This window comes from Gopherus flavomarginatus, chromosome 1 (assembly GCF_025201925.1).
Source record: "Gopherus flavomarginatus isolate rGopFla2 chromosome 1, rGopFla2.mat.asm, whole genome shotgun sequence".
Classification (NCBI taxonomy): Eukaryota; Metazoa; Chordata; order Testudines; family Testudinidae; genus Gopherus; species Gopherus flavomarginatus.
The window spans coordinates 170,110,610-170,137,569 of NC_066617.1; the positions used below are offsets into that span (position 1 = coordinate 170,110,610).

The following is a 26,960-nucleotide window of genomic DNA, read 5'->3' on the forward strand; positions in this document are numbered from 1 at the left end:
AGCTTGCCTGTGCGTTGAGTGAAGAAATATTTCTTTTTGTTTGTTTTTAAACCTGCTGCCCTTTTCATTTGGTGACCCCTAGTTCTTGAGATATGAGGAGTAAATAGCACTTCCTTATTTACTTTCTCCACACCAGTCATGATTTTTATAGACCTCAATCATTTCCCCCCTTAGTCGTCTATCCTCCCCTTCACCATCATCTCTTGGCCTCTTTTCAGTGCTGTTGCTTTCTAGGTGTTTTCTCCTCATTCCCATTGTACGTTTTCTGGTTTGGATAATTATTTTTCCTGATTATGCATTGGCTTGAATTTTCTAGGTTGAATCTCATTTTGATTTTCTTCTCAGATTTCTAATCCCCCTAGGTCCTTCTGTCACCAGTGGTCTCTCCCACTGGTAGTAAAATCTGCAAATATACTTACTCTGTTTATCTCCTTTTAGATTTGTATAGAAAATGTTGAAATAAGACAAGACTCCGTACCATCCCTGCAGTGCCCCACCAGGGACATGATCCAAAGCTGAGGCCAGAGGCATCTCCACACAACACAGAACCATAGAAATCTAGTCCAGTCCCCTACACTGACGCAGAACCCAGTAAACCTAGACCACTTCTGACAGGTGTTTCTCCAATCTGTTCTTAAAAGCCTCCAATGATAGGGATTCCACAACCTCCCTTGGAAGCGTATTCCAGTAACAGAAGAGAACAGATGAAAATATTGTTTTCATCTTAAGTGTGAACAGCTCTAACACAGGTGTAAAGCTTATAAATTAAACCATTTTTCTTATAAAATCCTCCACCATATATTTTGGCTTAGAGTTATTTACACTTTTTTCCTTTTTTTTTAACTTCTTTCCATGTATTATTGATCTGTTTTTATTTTGTGGCCTCAAGAAACCAATAGATGAAGTTCACTAAATTCTAGTTGTCAGTGAACTTACTACAATAGTATTTCTCACTACTCTCTGTGTGATCTTTCAGTCAGTTTGAGACATAACACTGGTCATCTACTGGCCAATCTGAATTCCTTTTTTAAGATTATATGAGTGTTCTGAATATCAAACGCATTACATGTTGTGAATTCCCTTCACCTACTGATTTTAAAACATCCTTTTGAAAAAGCAATCGAGTTCCTCTGGCATGGTTTGTTCTTCTTAATCCATGTTTGTTGCTCATGGTTCTATTTTCTAGAATTTCAGATTTTTTTTAAAGATGTTAGATGTGTACAATAGCATAAAATATATTATTTTGAAAAAGTACTGTCTGTAACATTTGGGCTGATACAATGTAATTATATGAGACTCCATCACACTTGGTGTTGAACTATGCTTAGAAGACTAGTTTTCCAATTTAGCTCCTCAGCATGGTTAGCAAACCGCTCTTCCTATTTTGCCCTTCAACAGTATGCGATTTCAGGTGCCAAGTACTTCTGCTTTTCAGTGCTTTCCTGCCGTGTGATAAATCTTTGTGATATTTTGGCATATTGATGTGAGGAGCCTGGATACATTTTCCTATGGTTTTGCATGAGCTTTGGGGAGTGAATTATACCTGTCACAAGTTTCCAACCCATAGTAATGTAATAATATCTGCGTTGTGACCTTTTCATTACCAGGTGCAGATATTGTTATATAATACAACGGCCATGTATCTCTCTCTCTGGCCCTACCTCCACAATGTGAGAGGCGTGGTGCACCAGTTTCTCGTTATCTGTGGAAGAATGTATTTTGTAGTTCAGATTACTGGAAACAGAGGTGCAGAAGGGTGTTTTTTTTTTTAAAAAAAAAAGAAAAAAAAAGCCCTTCTGCTCACACCGGTTTTTTAATAAACATTACCTCTGATTAGGTATACAACTAGCCATCCAGAGAGATGTACTACAGTACAGCTAGATTGCAACTGCAGCCAGAGATCTTGTATCTCTCTGCTTTATAAAGGTTATGAAATTATTTCATCCCTGCTATTGAAATTCAATAACTATGTAATATTTGCCATATTTCATTGGAATATGCACAGCTTGCTTTCCACAGAGGAGTCTTAACTATTGGTTTTTATCTCTGATAGGACTGTCATATGTTTTTAGAGAGGAAGGCTGGTCTTTGTGGAGCTGGGCTTGAACTCTGCTCTCCTGTATCCCTATTCCCCATTTTGTCACAGACTGTCTAACATCAGGCAAGTCACTTAAACTCTGTGCATCAGTGCCCCCAACAGTAAGATGGAAGTAGTAATACTGCTTCTCTTACCTGTTTGCACTGTAAGCTTTTCAAGACAGGGACTGATTCTTTCTCTGTGCAATACCTCGTATCGTGGGCTCATTGATCTCAGCTGGGGCCTCCAAAGACTACTGCAATCCAAGTTAAAAATAATAATGTGCAAAGGTGTCTATTTCAAAGCAATACTAAAGCCAGTTCTGAGATCTTAAGGGCTTATCTTACAGATTTGTAAATCCACTAGAAAAATATTTGTTAGGCAGAATATAATTTAAATTCATTTAATTTTTCTAAAGACAAATCTCCAAATCAAATTAGTTCTGAAATTCTGGAAACCTCTTGCAGAAAGATTCATGTGAGCCATATGGTGCTTTCCTGTAGAGATCAAGGCTAGTGAATTATTTAGTTGGGCCTTGACTACATTTTAGTTATGAGAATGAAATATTTTGATACCTACAAAATGACTGACCCAACAGTGAAGTAAAACTGAGGAACCTCTGCAATGTGAGTGATTATCATAGCACAGATGCTTCTCAGGACATTTTCTAGACTGGCACTTAAGGGGCTAGATTTTCAAAACCTGGCCTCTCTTTTAGTGCCTGCAGTTATTTATGGGTGCAGTTTACACAAATGAATCTATGTACCTGACTGAACCTGCAACTCCTTAAATATCTGAAAGAGCTAAATTGCAACTGTAAATAACAAGAGTCAGCCAAATTATTAGCTAAAAAAGGAGGTCCAGTTAAAGGCAGACCTAAAATTAGATGTCTTGTACCCAATGATATTTAGGTTTGAGAATATTTACTCCTGAGGGCATTCTGCACCAAAAAATAAATATTTTTAAATTCTTCAAGTTTTATTAGTCAATAAATAAATGTAGAGGCTCCAGCATGGCAGTGAGGAGCACAGGCCACTGGCGGTAGGAAGGTGGGAGATCACCCTGCAGCCTCCCCACCCCGAGACATGGATTTAGTGAGGCTGCACTTGACCCTGATACAGCGCAAGGCCTGGGCCTGCCCTTCATGCATGGGGTGTGGGACAGGCAGGCTCAGCCAGGCAGGATCCAAGTATGCAGGGGAACAGTGTGGGGTGAGAGGATTCTATGTGGGACAATCTGAGTGCAAGCAGTTCAGTATGGAAGGGTCTAGTGTGCAGGTATCTGAATGCGCAGAGGCTCGTTGCTGGGGCAGTGGGACTCTGCAGGGGCTTCCAGGTGAAAGTGATTGGGGCTCAGCGGAAGAGTCTGGCTGTGGGGGTCTCAGCAGGGGAGTCTGGGTTCTGAGGGAGTGGGGCTTGGTGGGGTGGGAGTCTGAATGCAGTTAGTTGGGGGTCTGTGGCATGGGGGTCTGGATTGGGGGGCTCAGGCTCATCAGGGTGGGGGGTTGAGTGCAGGGATCTCTGGGGGGGGTGGTCTAGGTGTAGGGGTCTGGAGGGCTAGGGAGATTGAGTGAGACTCAGGCTTGGCAAGTGTGTCTGGATATGGGAGGTCCAGATGCACAGTGTCTGAACAGATGGGGGTGCAGCTCTGTGTACAGTGACTCCTCCCCCCATAGCTGAGGAGTGATGGGGGCAAGGAACAGTGGAGGATGGTGAGCTTGCTAAAGCTGGGGGAGGTTTCTGGGGTGGGTCTGACACAGCCTCAGCCACTCCTTGCAGGGGAAGAGGAAGTCCCATCCTCTCCTGCCTCCAGCCCCACCAGGACTAGCAGCTGATCCTGGCTCAGGGTAGGAGCCACTGGCCTGGGGTGTCCCCAGCCCTGTGGTGATTTACCTCTCTGCTGGATCCTCTGGGTGCCTGAAACACTGTACCTGTTCAGCTAGGGAGTGGTGCGTGACTGCTCTTGCAGTGTCCCTTTGCTTCTCTGTCAGAATGTCATTTTTCTGCAGGGAAGCAAAGAAATCTGTGGGGGACATAAATTCTGTGCATGCACAGTGGCACAGAATTCCCCCAGGAGTAGAATATGTACGTGATTCAAGAGCACGTGGCCATAATGATATCCCTCTGTTTTCTTTCAAGCAATCTGATACTGAAATTTTTACAAGGATCCTGATCTCTTAAAAAGACAAGGGAGGAGTATAACTTTGGAAAGTCATTTTAATCTTGGCTACATGGCATTGGTTTCCCATTAAATTACTGTAAAAAGGCTTGTAATCAGTATCAAGGCATAAAACTGTACAAAATTTCCAGATCTGTTCAAACATAGTCAAAGGCCACATGAATAATACCCTAGCCTTGGTGTTTTAGGGAGGCCAACATGTGGATCCCTCAAATGAAGAGTACTGAAATATTAGTAATATATGAGAACTGCTCTACTATGAAATCTCAGCTAAGATGTTGGTGGGCGAGACAACAATGTATTAAGTTATAAGAGGCAGATTAATGAGATCCATCTCTTCTCAGGTAAATTAAATTTTGTGCATGTCCCCTTAAGTAATAAAATATAAGAAATGGGTGGTGGTGTGTATTGAGGACATACATAGTTGCACTGCAAGACTCATGGCCTGCAGTGCTGTTACAACATAATTCATATTACTGAATGTATTACTGATATTTAACATTTAAAAATAGCTTAAAAGCTAGTATTTTGTACTTTGTAAAAAAAAAAATAAAATAAAATACTGGTTTGGTGCTTCTGAAGGGTACCAGAAAGACAACTCTGGAGAATTGCCCCCTCCAGTTATCCACAGAATCAAGGCATGCAATGGGGTCCTGAACTATGACTGAGGTCCCTAGAGGCTACAGTCATAATAATAGATTGTGATACATGCCATTTCAAGGTATGACATATGCTAGTAAAACTGATGCCCCAGTCCTGAAGTCAGTGTGACTACTCAAGCTGAAAGTTAAGTGTGTGCATAAACATTTGCAGGATTGGAATTTTTTAATCTGTTATGCCTTTTATGTATCACTCTACTCCATCCCATAACTTTATAATACTGTTTTTAGAACAGCTTAATCAAATTTTTCATATCCATTATAATCTGCTTCTAAAATACTAGCTATTGATATGATACTGGCAGCATAATTGCATATGAAATTATTTTTAATTACAGACTATAAATAGTACATTAGTAACCATGAATAAGAAGCTATAATCTATAACTTTAGTTTTTTTTCCTGGCATGCTGATAATTGGTATTGTGTTCTTATTTATTATTTGTTTGCCTTTTTCATTGCTATCAACTTTTTTGATAATAAAGAATTCACATACACAGGAAAGGTCAGCAGCCAATCAAAAGTGTGCCTTTTTATGTAATTTACCTAATCCATTTTATCATAGTACTACAGTTGTATGCTGTTGGCACCTGGTGACAAACTGACAATATCCTGAACAAACCGTATAGAATTAAGATAAACTTTATTCAGTAAAGTTAAACCTTATTGAATTAGGGTTAATACCTTTGGAGTACATTATATTAAAAATGCATTTGTAAATGTGGCTTTGTATGTACCTTCTCTAGTAGGGCAGGGAGATGCTAATGTACTTCAACCATTATCAGCCTTTGAAGCCATCTTCCTGGGGCAATATGCATATACTAGTTCAAACTGGATTTTCCAGACACTAATAGATAAAATAAAAGACTTTTGGATAAAAGCCTGGGTTTTAACCTGACTCGTGGCTTTCTTCCTGATTCAGCAAATAGACAGGATCCCTGGTCCATGAAGAGCCCCAGTCCTTAGAGGAGGATTGGAAGGTCTTGGTCTACTGAGGCTTCATGTAACTATGTGATGGTTCAGAGAGGAAGCTCTGGCAAACTTGTAATCACAAAGAAACCCCAAGGTTGGGGACATGCCTGCTAAGCTCATGAGCATTCATGTAGGTTCTTTTTATTATTTTTCGTGTTTCATGTATGTAGTGCTTTTCTCTTAAGAATAAAGCAGGTTTGCTTAGAGAGAACTGTGTGGTAACTTATATCAGTGGCAATCGCTCTGTTATCAGTCTCAGGGTATGTCTACATTACAAAATTAGGTAGAATTTATAGAAGTTGGTTTTTTTAGAAATCGTTTTTATACAGTCGATTGTGTGTCCCCCCCACACAGAATGCTCTAAGTGCATTAAGTCGGCGGACTGCGTCCACAGTACTGAGGCTGGCATCGACTTCCAGAGTGTTGCACAGTGGGTATCTATCCCACAGTTCCCGCAGTTTCCGCTGCCCATTGGAATTCTGGATTGAGATCCCAATGCCTGATGGGGCAAAAACAGTGTCTCGGGTGGTGCTGGGTACATGTTGTCAGGCCCCCTTCTCCCTCCCTCGATGAAAGCAACAGCAGACAATTGTTTCACACCTTTTTTCCTGGGTTACCTGAGCAGACGCCATACCACGGCAAGCATGGAGCCAGTGCAGCTCACGGTCGCCGTACGTCTCCTTGGTGCTGGCAGACATGGGACTGCATTGCTGCACAACAGCAGCTCATTGCCTTTTGGCAGCAGACGATGCATTACGATTGGTAGCCGTCGTCGTACTCCTGGGTGCTCTTTTAGCTAACCTTGGTGAGGTCGGTCGGGGCGCCTTGGCAGACATGGGAGTGACTCAGCCAGGTCATTCTCATCTTCTGGTGAGCACCCAGGAGATGACGATGGCTAGCAGTCGTAATGCACTGTCTGCTGCCAGCCTAAGATGTAGAAGATAGAGAGGATCAAAACAAGAAATTGACCCAGCAATGTGCACATCATTCTGATGAACTCTGTATGGTCACCTGTGCTGATCAGCTCACCACGCTGTCCAAACAGGAAATGAAATTCAAAAGTTCGCGAGCCTTTTCCTGTCTACCTGGTCAGTGCATCTGAGTTGAGTGCTGTCCACAGTGGTCACAATGGAGCACTCTGGGATAGTTCCCGGAGGCCAATACCATCGAATTGCATCCACGCTACCCCAAATTCAACCCGTTAAGGTGGATTTCAGCGCTTATCCCCTTGTCGGAGATGGAGTAAAGCAATCAATTTAAAGAACCCTTTAAGTTGGAAAAAAAAGGGTTTCATCGTGTGGACAGGTCCAGGCTTAAATCGAGGTAATGCTGCTAAATTCAACCTAAAATCGTAGTGTAGACTAGGCCTCAGAGAAAACAAGCAGGTCTGTTTAGGCAGAATGCCTTTGCTGGGAATAAGATAGTAGAGGCAGGGAATTGTTCAGGTATATACTCTGGCCAGATAAGAGTGAGATGCGGGTCTCCACACAGGTCCAGGCTTAAATCGAGGTAATGCTGCTAAATTCAACCTAAAATCGTAGTGTAGACTAGGCCTCAGAGAAAACAAGCAGGTCTGTTTAGGCAGACTGCCTTTGCTGGGAATAAGATAGTAGAGGCAGGGAATTGTTCAGGTATATACTCTGGCCAGATAAGAGTGAGATGTGGGTCTCCACACAGAAGGGCAACAGTTGGGAAGCTGGAAGCTGACAGTAGGTGCCCTAGCCGAACCACTGAGTGGAAATGCAGGTGCAGTTACCCTGAGTCACGGCAGCTGTTAGTCTTGTTTGTTCAGATCTGAAAAAGAAAGGCAAAGCAGAAATTTCAGCAATAAAAGGTGAAATTGTGTGTTTTCTCCCATCGCTGACAGAACACATCTGTTTCAGTTCATCATCATTCAGTTGGAGACAGTTGCCAATACCAGGCCAGCTCCAGGCATCTGTGAAATTTGAAAAACGTTGTCTGTGAGGGCCCCTTAAATCTAAAGAGGCCCTCAAAGGAGCAATCTGTCATTTATTTAACATAAATCATAGGGATTCCAGCCTGACTCACATCATTCTACTTTCAGTGAGCTGCTTTTTTTTTTTTTTCGTTCCCTTTTCCTGTCTTATATTCTCTGTATAATGATGAGGATTGTCTCTAGGTAGCACTGAACTGTTGATTGTTCCAATTGGGCTATATTAATGTAATCTGCATCTCTTTGTCATCTCCCTTTATCGGTAAAAAATGTAGTTGGGAAAATAGTCATAGCAACCAAAAGCCTGTCAGCATCGGCAGGGCCCCCATTGCTAGCAGAATGACATAGAAAAGTGGAATTTCCATTTGCTTGGACACAGAGGATAGACTTTTTCCATTAAAAGCATATAGAGCTGATTCAGCCTGCTTAGAATTATAGAAGGATCAATCTACACTTCATGCATTCCATTTAGTGTTTTGATTTTTTATAAGGCTTTTTTGAATTTATTCTGTTTTTCATGTTTTTTCTCTTTTACAACTGAGTCAATTGCATTTATTTCTGGAAGACCATATTCTTTGCACATTGCTTTTCTAGCGGATGCAAGTTCTTTATTTTTTTTATTGTGTTCAGGGCCTTTTTAAGGATGGGAATTGAAATAAGTGTGGATTGAATGTATGTGAAAAATAGGTAGAACGAATGGAAAGTATTATAGAAATTTACTTGACAGGACACTTGCCCTTACCTAGCAGTTTTTTTATTGTTCACTTTGCTGACAGGGTAGATGGAAATGATAAGTATGTTCTTTTGATTTTAGGTGATTAAATCCCATTGGAGTGTTAATGGAAGTAGCACACTTGTCAAGAATAGAAGATATACTACCCATAGTTGGTATTTTTGCTGGTTGTTGACCAAATATATGTTGACCAAATATGTTTTTATTTTGCATTTATGATATATTAAAATAACTCTGTTGGAACTTTAGGTTTCAAAGTTCTTCTCTGAAAAGAGACTATGTAAAAATGACACCATCTGCCCTTTCTTCATATTGTACTCATGTCTGCCACACAAAGGGAGCAGACCTCCAAGAGCAATTAGTCTTTGCTAAGGACCGCTTCTTACAACTGTGGGCCTCCACTGAGAGCTGAATTTGGCCTGCAGCATCTTTATTTTGGGTGACATTGCATGGAGCAGGAAAAATGTCCTGCTTGATTCTCAGATCTCAGGAGGAATTTGCAGGTCTGTCAGTTGATTTGAAGTTATTGAGATATGATGAGTATAAAATAATTCTATTGAAAAGCCATGCTAGTCATCTAGAGAAGGAAGATGAGGAAAAGGATCCTAGACAGCCAAAAGGATGAGAGAGCTAGGGAGGACTTAAAGAGAGACAATAGAAAAGATGGAAGAAGAAAGGCCTGGGATCAAGGTGAGAGTGGGAAGTGCTAGGAAAAAATGGGACATGGTGGACAACAGAACAGTATTAATGTTCATTAAGTGACTTAACATGGAGAACATACAAAGATCGCCTCAGGATAGACAGGGACAACGAAGCCTTGGTCATGCCCTAAACAATGTTTGACAGGATGGAAAGGAGTCAGATTGAGAAGTGGTCAAAGCTACAGTGTTATATCTGATTCAGCTCTGTAACTACTAAGGCTCTGATCTCACAGTAAACTCTACATGGATGTAGAGTTCCATCTATGTGAAACTCGTGATAAGATTAGGCCTAATGAAGGTGCACTGCCAGCATAGAAGGGAGCTGAATATTATATTTAGTAAAACTGATTAAAATGCTAAAAGTTAGTGGTATCATGATCCATTAAGTGACATCCTTTTCACTTGGCCAGTTGTCTTGTAATTTAGTGAGCATTTTTATTTGCCTTGATAGATCTTTCTTTACCTTGTGGGATACTGTTTTCACTGGGAATTTATTATTGCACACCTTCTGTCTTTTGAGACACATTTAATTTTCAAGGCTGGATTGGTGGGTAATGGAAGAAATTGTGTTTTGATGAGGGTAACAAGTCAGTTGTTATAGAAGACTTTCGTCATGTCACAGCTTACTGATTGATAAAATGTTGAAAATTATATTGAAAAATACTTAAGATGTTTCCTCTGTACAACATGACTGCAGGGAAGCTAATATAACATTGATGTATTGTTGGGGGGTTTTTTTGTTTTGTTTTTTTAAGAGAAGTCTCCAGAGATGATCCTGGCAATTACAGGCCAGTAAGCCTAATTTAAGTGCTAGGTAAATTGGTTGAAACTATAATAATGAACAGAATTAACAGACACATATATAAGCACAATATGTTGGGGAAGAGACAACGTGGCTTTTGTAAAGGGAAGTCGTACCTCATCAATCTATTAAAATTCTTTTAGGGTGTTGGCAAGGATGATCCAGTTGATTTACAGTGTACTTGGATTTTCAGAAAGTCTTTGAAGTCCCTCAGTAAAGGCTATTAAACAAAGGACTCAGCGTGAGATAAGAAGGTCCTCTCATGGATCTGTAACTGTTTAAAAGACATGAAACAAAGGATAGGAATAATTGGTCAGTTTTTACAGTGGGAGAGGAAAATAGCAAGGTCCCCCAAAGATCTGTACTAGGACAATGCTGTTTGCCTTTTTCCAGATCATTTATGAATATGTTAAACAGCGAGGTGGCAGAGTTTGCAATTAAGTCCAAAGCTGACTGCAATGAGTTACAAAGGTATCTCATGAAATGGGGTGATTTGGGCAACAAAATGGTAGATGAAATTCAATGTTGATAAGTGCAAAGTAATGCCCATTGGAAAACATAACCCCAACTATGCATACAAAATCATGGGATCTAAGTTAGCTGTTACCACTCAAGAAAGAGATGTTAGAGACAACATGGGTGGTTGTCTGAAAAGATCTGCTCAATGTGTGGCAGCAGTCAAAAAAGCTAGCAGAATATTAGGAACCATTAGGAAAGGGATAGGTAATAAAGACAGAAAATATCATAATGCCGCTATATAAATCCACGGCATGCACTATTCAAGATGGTTGCATCATCTAAAATATATATATATATATATATATTAAAAAAACTGGAAAAAGTACATAAGAAGGGTAACAAAAGTTATTAGGAATATAAAACAGTTTCCATATGAGGAGAGAATTAAAAAACTGGGACTGTTCAGCTTAGAAAAGAGATGACTTAGGGGAGATATGATAGAGATCTATGAAATCACGAATGGTGTGGGGAAGGTATATAATGAAGTGTTGTTTACCCTTTCACATAATACAAGAATGAGGGTCACCCAATGAAATTAATAGGCAGCAGATGTAAAACAAACATAAGGACGTATCTCTTCACACAGCACATAGTCAACCTGTGGAACTCATTGCTAGGGGATGTTGTGATGGCCTAAAGTATAACTGGGTTGAAAGAAGAATTAGGTAAGTTCATGGAGGACAGATCCATCTATGGTTATTAGCCAAGATGGTCTGGATACAACCCAATGCTTTGGGTGTCCCTAAACTTCTGATTGCCAGAAGCCGGGATTGGATGGCAGAGGATGGATCATTAAATAAATTGCTCTGTTCTGTTCGTTTCCCCTGAAGCATCTGGCACTGACTACAGTCAGACATGATGCTGGGTTAGATGGACCAGTATGGCCATTCTTACGTTGAGACTTCTGTGATTAAAGAGACTACAACAGCATATGACTTTACAAATTAACTTTTGTAACTTCTTTTTAATCTTGTTTTCCACAATTCACTAACCTCCATTGTGATGCTTGTTCATTAACGCGAATGTTCTGTGATTTCAGGCATTTGGCAAAATAATCCTTTGCCCTTATTTTCTAATTAGTTTTATCTCAATAGAAAATAAAATATAAGGAAGGGAATTGTAAGAATATACTCTTCTTTTCTCTCTTCCTCCTCCTTCTCATTTGATATGCCAATTACTTATGTTTTAACCATTCTAGGATATTTGTGTATCTACACTTTTGAAGGTATAGGTCACTCAGTGAAACTCAAAATGGTTTTTTGTTAAGGGGTTATGAAACTGTTACTGTTTGCCATTCTTTACTGAAAGAATTTGAGATGTCTTTGTGTATGTCAGTGAATATAAAGAATTAACCTTATTTTACCTATCCTATTCCCATGCTTTTCTTCCACATCAGTTGTAGTGCATGGAAGAAGCACAGAGAGTGGGGCAAAGTAGGACATAGCTATGTTGCTGTTGTTAGCTGGGAGCACATGAAGGAGGAGCCCCTTCATGTATTTGGCTAGGAATATGTGGATTTAGGGATCCAGGATCCATAGAAAATGCTGGCTCTGTATGTATTCTAGTTCCCATAACTATCCTTACTGCTTCCCTGGGAGACAAAATGATGCCAATCTCAAAAGCTGTGGCCCTTTTGAATTAGTATATTTTTCTTTCATATGTCTTAATGAAAGAGGAACCTAGGAGCCAACAGGATGTGCCCCCAGTAGGAGTGAGGCCCTTACTGCATCATAAATTATTATGACATGATTAGGCTATGCTATTTTGCATGGAACAAAATGGTGCATTTCATGGAGCAACATTTAATTTTCATTAGTTGATGATTAAAACAGACTTAACAAAGCTTTTAATAAAGTGCTGAAAATGTTTCAGTACATGCCTAAAGAAAGAAACAGATTTTTTTTCGAACTCTTTCTTTTGATGGTTGGAGTTTTTTACTTTAAGAGTAATACATTCTCTTAGGATTAGGGGTGGAAAGACTGTCTCATACGCTCTTGTATCCTCCTCCTACACTCCACTTCTGAATGTTTTAGTCCTCACAGGCAGCAAAAATCAGGACACTGGCTCTGAAGACTTGACAGTTGAGTGCTGTAAGGAGTGAAGTAAAGACAAAAACTCAAGAGTTGGGAGAAAAGGGACCTGCAGCCTTCCGTCACCCCTGAGAAAAACAGGTTAACTTCGGGAAAACTGTGCCATCTCTCTCCCAGCTGCATTCAGTGGCCTGATCTGAAGAGTAGGCAGCTGGCACTGAGAAAACCCCACCTGCTCCTGCCATCTGTCCTCTCATCCCTACATTGGCAAGATCATAGTTCATACACATCTCTGAAACCTCTCTCTGTACATGTGCAGAAGGTGGAAAAACTGGCAAAAAGTCTGGTCTCCACCTCTTTCAAGAGATTAGGTTTTCTTGGGAACTAGCCAACTCTATATTGACGTCAAATCTATGATGACAAGGTAATTAGTGTTACGTCTTCAGAATAAAATCTCACAAGTCCAATATGAAAAACAGATGTTATTTACATAGCATTTATGCATAAATGCTATCATGTGGGTATATTGATCCATCATCTCAGTATCAAATTATGGGGAAAAAATACAGGATTGTTTTTTCTATTTATTGTAATACAGAATATTGTTTCTAAAACTAATCTAGTGGAGAATCTACAGGGATTTTTGATTACTACTTCTGAGATACAAAGTTTTGTTTAACTTGATGAAAAATTTTCAGTTCTTTGAAAACATTAAAGTATTGGTTACTCATAGTTTGAGTCATTTAAAAAATAACATCCTTTCTGGGAGTGATTTTGAGTCACTTAAAAAAATAAAATGCATTCCGTGAAGCAAACTGCAGAGTCATTTTAGCCAAGAGGAGAAAGCAGAAGTAGCAACCACAATATGATGCTTGAGTGCATCAAGGCAGGGAGGAGGTAGAAAAGGAGATGAAAATGTAATTGGAACAGTTTTAGTGTAGGAAAAAGATTGTACATCTTCCCTGTAAAAAGCAAGAGTGATGTTACAATGGTCAGAAAAATGACTCAAAAAGGTCAGTCCTCCGAATTCTTTATACTTCTAGACTCGTAAGCAAATTTTCATTCTGCCTGATTAGATACATTTTGAAGCTGAAACTCTTGTGCAGTACTGTTTCAGTAGTCTCTCTCTTTCTTTGTTCCCCATTGCTTCCCACCTGGCAGGAGACTTCCATCATTGCTTGTATCAAACTTTTGCTTGATCATTTAAATTCACTTATTTTACAAATGGAACACTTTTAAAATCATACAATATTTATGCAGTTTATTTTTCTTTTTTTTAAGTAAAACACAGTTACTTCCGTCAACAATCCGACAAAGGATATGTCCTTTGGCAGGTAGAGTAGTAGACCCAACAGGCTTTACTATCTTTGATATTTGTGATCGTTTCAACAGTAATACACACACTCTTTGGAAAAGATTTCTGAAAAATTACTCATCAAAGTACACCATAAACAAAAATTTGGTCTTTCCTCTGAAATATGATAGCAGATAAGTAAGAAATGGATGATGGGAAAACCATTTACTGATAATGATCTCCAAAAGTCAATTGTTGGAAAGAGAACTTTTCCATTTCACACCTCTTATAAGATATGCAGTGCTTTTTATGATACTGACAATGAATTTCCAATGCTATCACTTCAGATGGTTCCACCCAGTTCTTTTGGGAACATTGTTTTTTCAGGATTCCCAGGAATTCAAGAGTTTAAAGGCATCTACTGTTTTATAAATCTTTTAGTAGACCTTGATCTAGTAAACTAGTTCAGGTAATTTGGAATTACACTAACCTTTGCTACCTATAATGCCATAAATATATGGAGATTTGCAAAACACACAAGATAACAAAGTTCTTATCTTGAAGAGCTTTCAAATTTAAAATTTCAGCTTCATTCCATGAACACAAATCTACATGCTCAAACAGCAACAAGACTGCGCTAGCAATATGTTTTTGTTTTGTGTGTGTGATTGTATGATAGTGCCAGGTGACTTTGCATAAAATGCAAGCTAATTAAAATTTCCCTTAAAGGGATCGAGATGAATGCAAAAAAATCTGCCTCTTCAGATGTAAATATCCCACTGATGGAGAGGAAAGAGAACAAAAGCTGCAATACAGAAATTTGAAGCTGGGTAACCAGTCCCCACCAAACCTAGAACAGAAGGTTGTTTTTTAGAGTCTGGGTATAAACTAGGTTTTCTATTTATAGGATCTGATCCAAAGCTCATTGAAATCTATGGGAGAGTCTGTCCACTGATGTTAATAGCCTTGGGGGGGGAACCCATTAAGGGTAACATTTTTACTTCTTGTGGCCCTTACTTTTTTTCTTTGAAAGTTAACTCACTGCCCATGTGACACAAAAGTACATGCATCTTTCACGAACTACAACACTGAGCGAGCAGTGTGATTCTCTGCCCCTGTACACATACTTGCAATAGCACAGAAGTGGCTGTGGCATCACTCGCACTAGCTGTCATCCAGCTTGCACAAGTATGCACATGTGAGCTGGGAATCACACCCCTACTTCAGAGAGTAGACATAGCCACAGTGACTGCCTTCTAGCTTCTCTTTTGTACAGGTGCGCTGGAACAACTTGTATAGTGGAGGTGCTGAGAGCCACTGAAGAAAACTGTGTACCCTGTATTTAATGGAAACTACTTCAAGTCAGGGGGCGTGGCAACACCCTAGTTCCAGCACCTGTGCTTTTGTAGGTTTCACTGTCATTCCGTGGAGTGGATTAAATGACCGACATGCACTCATAACTACAAACAAATCATTAAAAGCAGCAAAGAGTCCTGTGGCACTGTATAGACTAACAGACGTATTGGAGCATGAGCTTTTGTGGGTTAATACCCACTTCGTCGGATGCATGAAAGCTCATGCTCCAAAACGTCTGTTAGTCTATAAGGTGCCACAGGACTCTCTGCTGCTTTTACAGATCCAGACTAACACGGCTACCCCTCTGATACTAAACAAATCATTGATGATCCATTTTCAGGACTACCAATCTTGGCATTTTCCTTTATCTTTTTTGAGTTGGGCCATAGGGGTATGGCTGCATTGCAGCTGGGAGCGAGCTTGCCAGCCTGGGTAGATGGACTCTCACTAGCAGGGCTTGAGCTAATACGCAAAAAAGAGCAGTGTGGATGTGGCAGCTGTGGCAGAGACATGGGCTAGCTACCTGAGCTCAAACCAAGGGGTTTGGGTGGGCTTGAGAGCCTGTGCTGCAGCCCAAACTGCAATGCCCACATCGCTATTTTTAGCATGCTAGCTTCAGCGCAGTTAGTATGAGACTGTCTACCCAGAGTGGAAGGCTTGCTTCTCACTGCTGTGTAGGTGTACCCTATGAAAAAGGGATAGAAACTCTCCCTCCCCTCACCCTACATTAGCATTAATTCTTCTTTTAACATTCGCACATTGCATCTGGAAAATTTACTGCTGAGTTAAGACAATATTTGCTTTGAACTACTCATTTAGTCTTAAGCTTTGCAAAAGCTAACACATAAAGCAGCATCTTTGTAACTTTAAAGTTTGATTTGATTCAAAGCACAGAATTTGCTGCACTCCAAATGAACATTCAGTTGATGGAGGAAATGTGAATTCTGCAGAGGTATTACTACGCAAAATTTTAAAAAAGAAAGCTCCACCTCTTTGGCACTCTATCAGAAATTTCAAAGGACATAACCATTTTGGGACTTCACACAATTAAAACTGTTGAAATGACAGTCTTTAAACATAATAGTCTGGAAATAACTTCACAGTTTTAGAAAAGTTCAAACTGAGCTTGAGTCCGAAAGACTATTTTGCTGTTCATATATTCTCAGAGTTACTTTCTTAGCAGTTAATATATTCTTCAAATGTAGGTTAATGTGGAATAAATATATTTTTTCATCACAAACCTTGCTTACAAACACACACATGAAATTATAGCAGAAGAATCCATGACTGTTAATCTTGCATAATGGTTTCCATTCTAAACCTCCTTAACATTCTAAAACTTTCATCTTTTGTGCTGAAATTTTCCAGGACAGGGGATTTTTCTAAAAGGCTCACACAAAAATGGTTCAGCTGTTTTAAGAACAAACTGTGGGGAAAGGAGGGGAATGCAGTTATGAAAGCTTTCTTACAACTAATTTTTAACGACTCTGATGCTGAAAGGGTTAGTAGTAGAATTTTGAAATTTGGCAGAGGTAGGCCTCACTGAGATAAGTTTCATTTGAATTCTCTCATAAAAAACATTTTGATTTTATCAGGTCAAGAGACATTGAAATTGTGCTGTCTACGTGCAGTAGGTTTTGTATGAATTCTCTCCCTAAACTCATAAATGTCCCAATTCTGGAGACATTTATGTACACAAGTGTCTTTACTCAAAGAGTACTCGCACTGAACTCACCTTTGGATATATGTAGCTATTTGTAGGATCTAGACCAAAGTGTACAGCTAAGGATGGCTGTGCTGCATGTGTGTGCATGGATAGCTTAGCTACAAAATTAAATCCCTAGTGGACATGTGCACTAGCTGTGGAGGCCTTGACTCAGGCCTGCCCTTTTTCATAACTTATAAAGAGGTTAGGCCGGGCCAGAGGTACACCTTATATAAATTGCACAGGAGCTGATGAAGAGTGCCACAAGAGCTTTTGGCTCCGTCCCCATAGACTTTGTAAGGTCTAAAGGGATTAGGGGAAACTGCTGCCCACATTGTATAGTTGGAAGATGGAAGACTGCACAGCTCCTAAATTTCACAGAGGGGATTTTCTAAGATGGGTGGGACAGGGGATTCCAGTGGTGCTAAATAGATAATTGTAACGATGGAATTTCCATGTGTTATTGCCAATCTTTTGCAAGACAGCAGTGGTCAGAGTCCTACAGAGTTTGTTTTTTACATTTCCCCTCCCACTCCCCCCGCAATCATTTTTCTACACAGGTTATGCTAGGCTGGTTTTTTATTTCCCAATACAACATCCTCATTACATGAGGAGCTCTGTGGTGCATAGCAAAGGATGCCAGCTTCAGTGTAGGGTCAGGACCTGCTATGTATAGTATCTTTACGGCAATGTATTGCTCAGCACTTCCTTTTTCATGATAATACCATTCTACTTTTTTCCATCCTCATAGAGCTATTAATGTGTTTGGTTCATTTTTTCCATTTAGAAGAAAGTCTGATGATTTGTTCGTGCTTATTGCTTTGTGAAATAACAGCTTCGTCTTCTTCCCTCACTGAGTTTTAACACATTCTCTTTGGCTCTATTTTCAACTAACTCTTTTGCATTACATATTTTTATTGAATGTTTAGAAAAGAGTACAGTAACTTGGAGCTTGATCCTGGAAGATGCTGAGTACTATGTTCCTACTCAAGCTAAGTACTTACAGACCTACTTAATTTCAAGCACAGAGACTACCTACATGCTTGAAGTTAAGCAATTGTTAAGGGATTTGCTGTAGTGCCTTGCAGAGTTAAGCCTATATTTTGAGTTTGGGTCTTGCAAAGGTATCCACCTGAAAGGACACTTTTGTCTACATGGAACCAATTCTTCAGGCCCTTTTTAAAGAGGTTACCACATTAACAGTAAAGATTCCAAAGGGATCATTTATTGTCCATTGTATCAGTTTTTAGAAATGTACAAAGAGTATTCTTTTATTCCTTTTAAAATTCCTCTTAATATTGCAAGGGAGATTAACACTAAAAAAAGCACATCGAAGGAATGTTTGGCTTCAGACAAACTGACAAAGAACAAAAAAAATGTTGACTTGACACCCCTTAAATAGTCCTATTGTACCATCTTACAAATGTCTATGATCAGCGCATGATGCTATATATTCACCTGTGTTGGCACAGCAGGACAAGATAAGTACAGTGTGTCAACCTCGACTTCAAAGTTCATTTCTTTTTGGTTTGTCTGTTAAGTTGAACAGGAAAAAAATGGGCATGATTGTATAGAATCAAGTGACCCAGATATCATCTAACAATCAGTCCCTGGTTAATCACCAAATTATAGATTTACTGATTTCTTTCTTTAAACAAGGCATAGATATAAATTATTTGATATAGCCTCTCTATCGTCTATATCAAATCACTTATCCAGAAAGTCATTTTCTGGCACAGTATGGATGTAGGTGTTTAACCTTTCAAGCTTTAAAATATCCCCACATTTTTTCTATTTTAATGTTTAACTTTAATAAAAATAATAAAGACAGTACTCTACTGGAAGGTCTGTTGATATTAAGTAGGTAAGGAAGAAATGTATGCAAATTATTTTAAATCTGTGAAATAGAATGCAAAATCTTAATAGAATCCCATCCTCTTCATGAATATTAACAATAGTCTTTTTAAAAAAAAATTTTTTATTAAAATGAAGAACCTCCGAGTGTAAATGAACATAAAACACTAGATTATCAGGGTGGCCATATTAAGGTTTGTTTTTTGTTTTCAATGCGTAAAGGTCTATACGGTTCCATTAAACGTATGTCAGTGTATTGCATTGAGAAATAGCTTGTGATCCTTTAAATACAATCTGTGGCCTAAATTTTGCTTTCTGTTTAAATGCAGAGTAATTAAGGGTATGTCTACACAGCAAAGAAAAACCAGTGGCTGGCCCTTGCCAGATGACTTGGGTTCAAGGGGCTCGGGTTTTGAAGCTGTTCCATTGCTGTGTAAACTTCCAGGCTCGAGCTGAAGCTCGAGTTCTAGGACCCTGTGTTGTTGGAGGATCCCCAGGCTCCAGTTCCAGCTCAAGGTTAGAAATCTACACCGCAATGAAACAGCCCCGCAAACCTGATTCAGCTGGCACAGGCTAGCCACTGGTTTTTCTTTGCTGTGTAGAAATATCTTAAGAGCAGGATTTGGCCTTCTATTGTAATGCATATGCAGAAAGGGTAATAATTAAGGATGTGTGTTCATCCTTAATTTTATCACTTCCTAACTTTGATTGTTTAACCATGCAAACACTCTTTATAGTAGGCATACTTAACTCCTCCTGTATCGAAAATAGGATTGTCAGCTGTGTGGATTTTGATTGAGAGCTCCCTTTTTTTATGCAGATGTTAGCCTGTCTCTTGGACACTTAAAACTATCTAGGGTTTTCTGTATTATGCCAGAAGATGAACATCAAACCATGAGAACATCAGATTGCCCTTGATCTGTCTGATGGCTGTTTGAATTGGTTAAGATCAATGCAAGCAGAGAATGGAACCACCTTATGGAAAGCAAACACTGAAGATGATAAAAGACGGTGTCTGAGAGCCAAAAGCTTGGAAAGTGGCTTGTTGTGGCTTAGAGGAGGAGATGCCTGCTTTTGGCAGGGTGGGATGGGTAGCGGTGGCAGGCTTGCTGATTGACCTGGGGGGTAAGGTCCAGGGGGTGCACATCTCCTTTGTCTACAGACCCAGGAGCGTGAGCTGACACTTGGGTCCCCAAAGTGTGTGGTTTGGAAATGAGGATGATCTACCGGGGCCTGATTTAAAGCCTTCTGAAGTACATGGGAATCTTTCCATTGATTTTTCAATTGGCTTTAGTTTGGGAGATAGATAAATGTGTGACGACCTCTGACACACATTGTACTGCAAAAAGAACAGGAGTATGCATCCGAAGAAGTGAGCTGTAGCTCACGAAAGCTCATGCTGAAATAAATTTGTTAGTCTCTAAGGTGCCACAAGTACTCCTGTTTTTTGCAGATACAGACTAACACGGCTGCTACTCTGAAACACATTGTACTGTGTTTCATCCTTATTGAAAGTCAAGTAATTAAGTCATAACAAAGAGAGAGATTTTGCAGATGAGAATCCACCTCTGACTGATTTTTTCCCTTCAAGTAGCTTCAGAATATAGTTTGCAGTTTAATAAGCACATTTCAATAGTAACACTACCAGAAAGCCAATCATCTTCAGACATCTCAATCCGTAATATGTGACCCCCGCCCCCCAAAAGACCCCAGTTCCCTTAAATTTAGTGGTCTCTGCATTATAGGCTGGAAGCTTTTCCATTTGTGCCAAGGCCTTTTGTTTTCTATCAGGAAATCCTGACTCAGCTGTCACTTATGCTGCTTTGCCCTAAAAATACACTATTAATACAAAAACATGAGTTTGCAATCTTAGCAGGAGGTAGCTATTGTCATTATTAAAACACTCACATTTTCTAGACTGATCACCAAATGAAGACATAGGAAGACATGTATACATAGAATGGTAGAAATGGAAGGGATCTTGAGGTCATCTATTTCAGTCTCCTTCACTCATGGCAGGACCAAGTATCATCTAGACCATCCCTGACAGGTGTTTGTCTAACCTGCTCTTAAAAATCTCCACTGATGGAGATTCCACAACCTCCCTAGGCAATTTATTCCAGTGCTTAACCACCCTGTCATGAAGTTTTTCCTAATGCCAGACTAAACTGCCCTTACTCAATTTAAGCCCATTACTTCTTGTCCTATCCTTAAAGGTTAAGGAGAACAATTTTCCTCCTTCTTCCTTGTAACTATCTTTTATGTACTTGAAAACTGTTACGTCCCCTCACAGTCTTCTCTTCTCCAGACTAAACAAACCCAATTTTTCAGTCTTCCCTCAGATCATGTTTTCTGGACATTTAGTTATTTTTGTTGCTCTTCTCCTTACTTTCTCCAGTTTGTCCACATCCTTCCTGAAATCTGGTGCCCAGAACTGGACACAGTACTCCAGTGGAGTGGAGTAGAGTGGAAGAATTACTTCATGTCTTGCTTACAACACTCCTGCTAATACATTCCAGAATGTTTGCTTTTTTGGAACAGTGCTACACTGTTCACTCATATTTAGCCTGTGATTCACTATAACTCCCAGATCCCTTTCTGCAGTATCCTTCCCGTTTTTTTTTTTTTTTTTTTTTTTTTTTTTTTTTTTTTTTTTTGCGCTCCCCATGCATCTTACAAATATATCCACTAACACAGAAGAGAGAGGTCAAAATATGTCTTTTTCATATGTAGTTTTCTAAAATACTTTTGCAGGGATTTCTCTAATTCCTGTTATGAGTGTTTGTAGTGATTTTGCTAGTTTGAAGACTCAGGCAGTCTTATTTTAGCCATCTTAAGGGAAACTGGTATGTGGCTTCTGATTTTGGACAAAATCATCCAAACTTTCATTTTAGCAGACCATTCATTGATTACATATTCTGAATTTTGTAAACCTAAATAGTCTCCATAAGCATTTTCAGTCACACTCCCAAAGCTCCTGCTTGTTGAGTGTTTTGTGGTATATGCTTGTTACCGTAGCAACTTACAGAAGTTGATATAATTGTCTGAGAGTGAACAAAAAAGGAACAAGAGTCCCATGATGGCACTAAGTATACATTAGCAGAAAAAGCAAATCTCCTTCTTTTCTATCTAAAATGCTGTCACGTCTAAGAATTTAAAATGCCTGTTTGACTTGAGCTTGAACTAGTTTATATACCAAATCGTTTGCTTCTTATTTACATAAGAGCAAGGCTCTTTTGTTGCTTTTTAGTCTTGAGGAAAAGAACTTAAAGGGGAGTTTTCTTGCTGTTTAACAGAAACTAAGATTAGAATTGTAAATATAAAATTAAAACTACACCATCCTTCCACCCACCCCAAATCAATTCTTTAGAGCAGGGTAAGGGGAACCTAGGGTCCCCTGCCCTTTCCTACTTTTGATTGTTGTTTCCAACAGTATTTCTGAATGCAGGAAATATTGGTCTTCATGTTTGTAAATTAAGAGGAGTTTTTTGTAACTTTTAAGTTTACATTTCTTGAGCACCATCTAGTGGACCAAATGCTGTCTCTCTTAATTTAGAAAACAGCACTTGAATTTAATCAAACTGTATAGCAGATTACAGCACACTGTAAGAAGACTGTTTTTAATTTAAAATATGATCAATATATTTAAATTGAGTATGTGACCATATAACAGAAGCACGTGATCAGCAACAGCTTGGTTAAAATGGAATATTTTTAAACTAGAACTCTTAGGATGTGAACAAATATAACAGCCTATTATATTTATCTTAAACCCTTCCTTCTCCTTCTCCCCCCAGCCAGGCTCTCAATCCCAGTGTGATTGATTCCCTTCTGCCTGTTTTGTCTTGTTGTTTACATTGTAAGCATTTTGTAGAAGGGATTTTCACTTACAGTATTTTTGTATAGCACTGTGATGAGTTAGGGAATATATGTACAGCTCCTAAATCCCGTTGGATAGCGAGGGGGCGCTTTGTCAGATTGTGGACTTTATTTTGAATGGGTTAGTTTGCCTTCTCCATTGTCCTTTTACCTCCATCTTGGACAGAAATTCCAACGGGGAGCAGCATAGGGATAACAATAAAGAGTCATTAACGTAAATGCTCTCCCATTGAAATAAAACCACTGTAGACAATAGGCTCAGCCTTGCACAGAAGAACCAGTCATCCCAGATGGGCTGGTAACTCAGTAACTGATCACCAAGTAGGGGATTTTGATCACCTGATGAGGCTGTTAAGGGAATCATCTGATAAGAGGGCTGGAAGTTATAAAAGAGAGAGTCCCTCAGCAATCACTTTACAGAGAGGTTAAGAAGAGAGCAGAGATTCCATCTCTTGGATGAGACTATAGGTGAACAGTGGAGAGAGATGGGATATTGGACTGCACAGAGTATTCTGGTCTATGCGTGAGGAAACAGAGGCAGGGAAAATGTGTATTACTGTGTGTTAATTTATCTAAATGTGTGCATATCAGTGTGCTAAGTAAAGAGAATATTGTATCCAAAATCCTGTGCAAAGTTTATCTGTGTCTGTCTATAAACCAGAAGGTGCACACTTCTGGTGAGTTTCTGGAGAATGTGCATGTGCTGCTGAGGAGTCTTGGGAGAGACATTAGTTTCAGGGCTGTGGCAATTGGATCAAGAATGTCTCTGCTGCCAAGAGGGGTGTCACACATGAGGCATGAACCTGGAGTGTGGGCCTAGAGGCCCAAAGCCAGGAATAGTGCCTAAACTCTGCCCAGCTCCAGCAAGCTAAAGCATTTGGGATTCAGCATTTGTATCCCCTCAGAGCAGTCTGAGTGTCCTGCCGAGGAGCTCAACCACATCTGTGACAAGCACTGGTCACAACCGGGGTCCAGTCTGACTGTGACTTTTAGTAGTTACCACAATATTAAATGTTCAGTACTAGTAACAGTAGTAGTAATAAACTCAGGCAAAATCCTCATTAAAAACAGAGTCTGCCTGAGTAAACACTAGGTAAGAACTTCAGTATTTGACCCTTTCAGAATATATATTATATTTTATTTAACTGTCCACCTATCTGAGGTGAGGGCACATCCCTAACCAGGATGTACACGTTGTAGGCGGAGTGTCGGCCAATTCCAAGTACCATTCCAGACCCCTGGAGAGTAGTCCTCTGGCCCAGAGATCCTTACTTTGGGAGAGGGTAAGTCAGGGGACAAGTGCACCATGAGCATCATATGGCCTTGGCAAGGCGTGATGAATCTGCTGAAAAATCCAGTGCAGCTGGTGGTTGTATGACCTTCTTGTACAGCCCCGAATATGCCATCATCTCCCTCTTGCTCCTTAAATAAGGTTCCTGGTTCAGCAGCAAGTTGGGGAAGTCTTTGATTGTGCAACTCCAGTGAAGCCATGCTGGCTTGGCATTGGAGAAGGGAAGCAAAGGGTCCCCCAGACCTATGTTCAGGCACAGGACCACTCTTCAGTGGCTGTGATCTCTGGCAGAAGCCCCAAATGCACAGGTTTGGTGGATGTCATATTTCAGGGCAACTGTATCTGTATTACCCCTCTGAGGTCCAGCAGGAGCAACCACTCTCAGGCTTCCTTCTCCCCAGTTGTCATCGTCTCCCTCCATCTTGACCAGAATATTTCTCAGCTGCATCCCTGCCTATACTGTGAATGCCCCAGGAAGGGGCAATACATCTGAGCAGGCCTGCTTTAGTATTCTCCTCAGAGACATTAAATAATGAAATTGCCACAGTTAAGTTGCACACTGCTCTTTCTAACTGATAACATTTATTCTTAACTAAAAGTCTGATGCGAAAAACCTATTAAACAATAAAATAAAAAAGTTTTAAAAACCCTACACTCCCTGATGCCAACAAGGACTATGGCCAGTGAACAGGTTCTCAAATCCCACCTGAAGTTTTCCTGAGAGATGTAGATTTTTCACATCCCTGAGCGACACAGAAATACCAAAGTAAGTGTGTAGTGTAGGCCTGGAGTTTAAATTTAATTCACTAAGGTTTACATTAATTCTGTAAGGTTCACAAAATTGCCATCCGTGTCACAGTGGGCAAACCCCATCCTCATTCAGTGCAGAGGGACAGTCTGGGAAGAATATTGAGGAAAGACTTGCTAAGGCTGTTTTCCCCCTAGACTTCTGTACTGGAAGTTTTTCCATGGGAGGGGATGACGTAAGCTTGTATAGTTTGTTTTGTAAAATTGATTTATAAAAATAGCAAAGCAAAACTGTATTAGTAACAACAGCGCTACTATTAACATATTCAGTTGGTGCGCTTTTATAAAATTATTTCAGTTTTAATTTTTCTTCTTGTGTGCTATGTGAATCTCTTTTTGCATTTCACTCATTTTAGACGATGAAACTACACTGGTCAATTTCACTTTGAAATTCCCATGCGTAGCGCTATTGTGTTTGGGCTACTTTATGTCTAAACCATCTGCTAGAGAGACAAGGCAGGTGAGGTAATATCTTTTATTAGACCAACTTCTGTTGGTCCGAGAGAGACAAGCTTTCAAACAAGACAGAGCTGCTCTTCAGGCCTGGGAAAATGTCGCAGCAAAATGAAAGGTGGAACAGATTGTTTAGCATAAGTAGTGAAGAACAAGTAATATCCTGGGTTTGACACGACTACAGCTGTACTGCATAATACCAAAGGTATTACGTTTATTTTGATTCTAGGCTGTCCTTATGTTGATATTGTGTTGCGACATATGCCCTGCAGACAGAACTGGCTGAGTTTTCAGATGGGAAAGATAAACATGTTTGTTCAGTTTTAAGGCAACGAGGCTGGATACAAGGTAGCAGCCAGCAGGGCCGTCTCTAGGTTTTCTGCCACCCAAAGCAAAAAAAACTCCAGCCCTGAGCTCTCTTCCCCCCCCCACCCACCTGCACCCCCTGCCGCCCCAGCCCTGGGCTCCTCCCACCAGTGCTGATTCCATCCGCTCCCCCCTCACCTCTAGCTGGTCTGGCGCTGGCAGGATCGGAGTAAGCAGCGGGGCACCTGGGCCACGCCTCAGCCCAGGGTCCCTCCAGCCAGGGCTCCTGCCTCTGGGACCGGCTGGGACCTGGGAGGGCAGAGCTGAGGGACTGCCCCAGCAGGGGGCTGAGGAGCCAGGGCAGGGTAGCTGCAGAGGGATGCCACAGGGTAGCCCCGGAGAGCGGAATGCAGGCCCCACACTGCAGTGCTCCGCCCTCTGTGGCCCTGCTGCTGCTTCTGGCCGCCCTGCTGCAGTCAATGGGTGGCTCAGGCTGCTTTTCCCAGTCCCGATTATGGCCCTAGGGGGCGGCCGTCCTGCAGCACCTGCAGGCAGCTCTGTGTGCCCCGAGGGACGGCCTCCAGCCTGAGTGTCCTCCACTTGGAGCCTGCCTGGCCCAGTCAGAAGGTGCGGGTGCTGCTCCCCCACGGTGTGAACCGCTGCAGCCCCAGGGCACCCTCCACACATGACATGCTGCTGCCAGGGCCAGCTCTAGGCTTTTGCCACCCGAAGCAAAAAAAAAATGGCCGGAATGCCGCCCCTGAAAATATGCCGCCCCGAGCATGTGCTTGGTTTGCTGGTGCCTAGAGCCGGCCCTGGCAGCCAGTGTCCATAGCCTTTTTTATATGGTCTTCTCGCTGAAAGAGTGAAGTTCGGTTCTCAGAATCCACATGACTTGCATTAACTGCAGTAGGAAATCTGAATGTATAAAGCCCATGAATAATTACCTAAACATACTTAATGTACTGAATCCTCTTTTGTTAAAAACATTCATGGATGAATCCCTAGAAAATAACACAATGCAGTAAGACACTCGTTTTTCCTTAAACCAAATAGTAATTAGCACCTTAGAATTCCAATAAAACACTTACCATTCCTTTCTCTCTCATAGGCCTTGGACTGTACACAGTAAATGCAGTATATGGAGATACCATTGTTATGCCTTGTTCTCAGGGAATACCTACTGACCTGATGTTTGGAAAATGGAAATATGTGAGTATGGCTTACCTTGAACTTAATTATTGCCAGTATAGTATATTTTTGTGAATAAAAGTGCAGATTCAAATTTACATAATTCCAATATTCTGCTGTCAAGTACAGTGAATGTAGGTAGAATTAGTCTCAAATGTGCAAGAGAAATAATTATTAGAATTAGGGCATTCTGTCAAGC

General features: G+C 40.4%; 1 protein-coding gene across 3 annotated transcripts in view; it reads left to right on the top strand.

Moving 5' to 3' along the window:
• Positions 1 to 26,960, top strand: part of ALCAM (activated leukocyte cell adhesion molecule) — a 167,098-nt gene that overhangs the window by 93,965 nt on the left and 46,173 nt on the right. For 2 of the 3 annotated variants that reach the window (XM_050958673.1, XM_050958694.1), the window contains exon 2: positions 26,682 to 26,782. In XM_050958673.1, the coding sequence (XP_050814630.1) occupies positions 26,682 to 26,782 (101 nt within the window). Of the gene's footprint in view, positions 1 to 25,321; positions 25,470 to 26,681; positions 26,783 to 26,960 lie in introns of those variants that run through there. The other variant, XM_050958684.1, reaches the window with a different exon arrangement.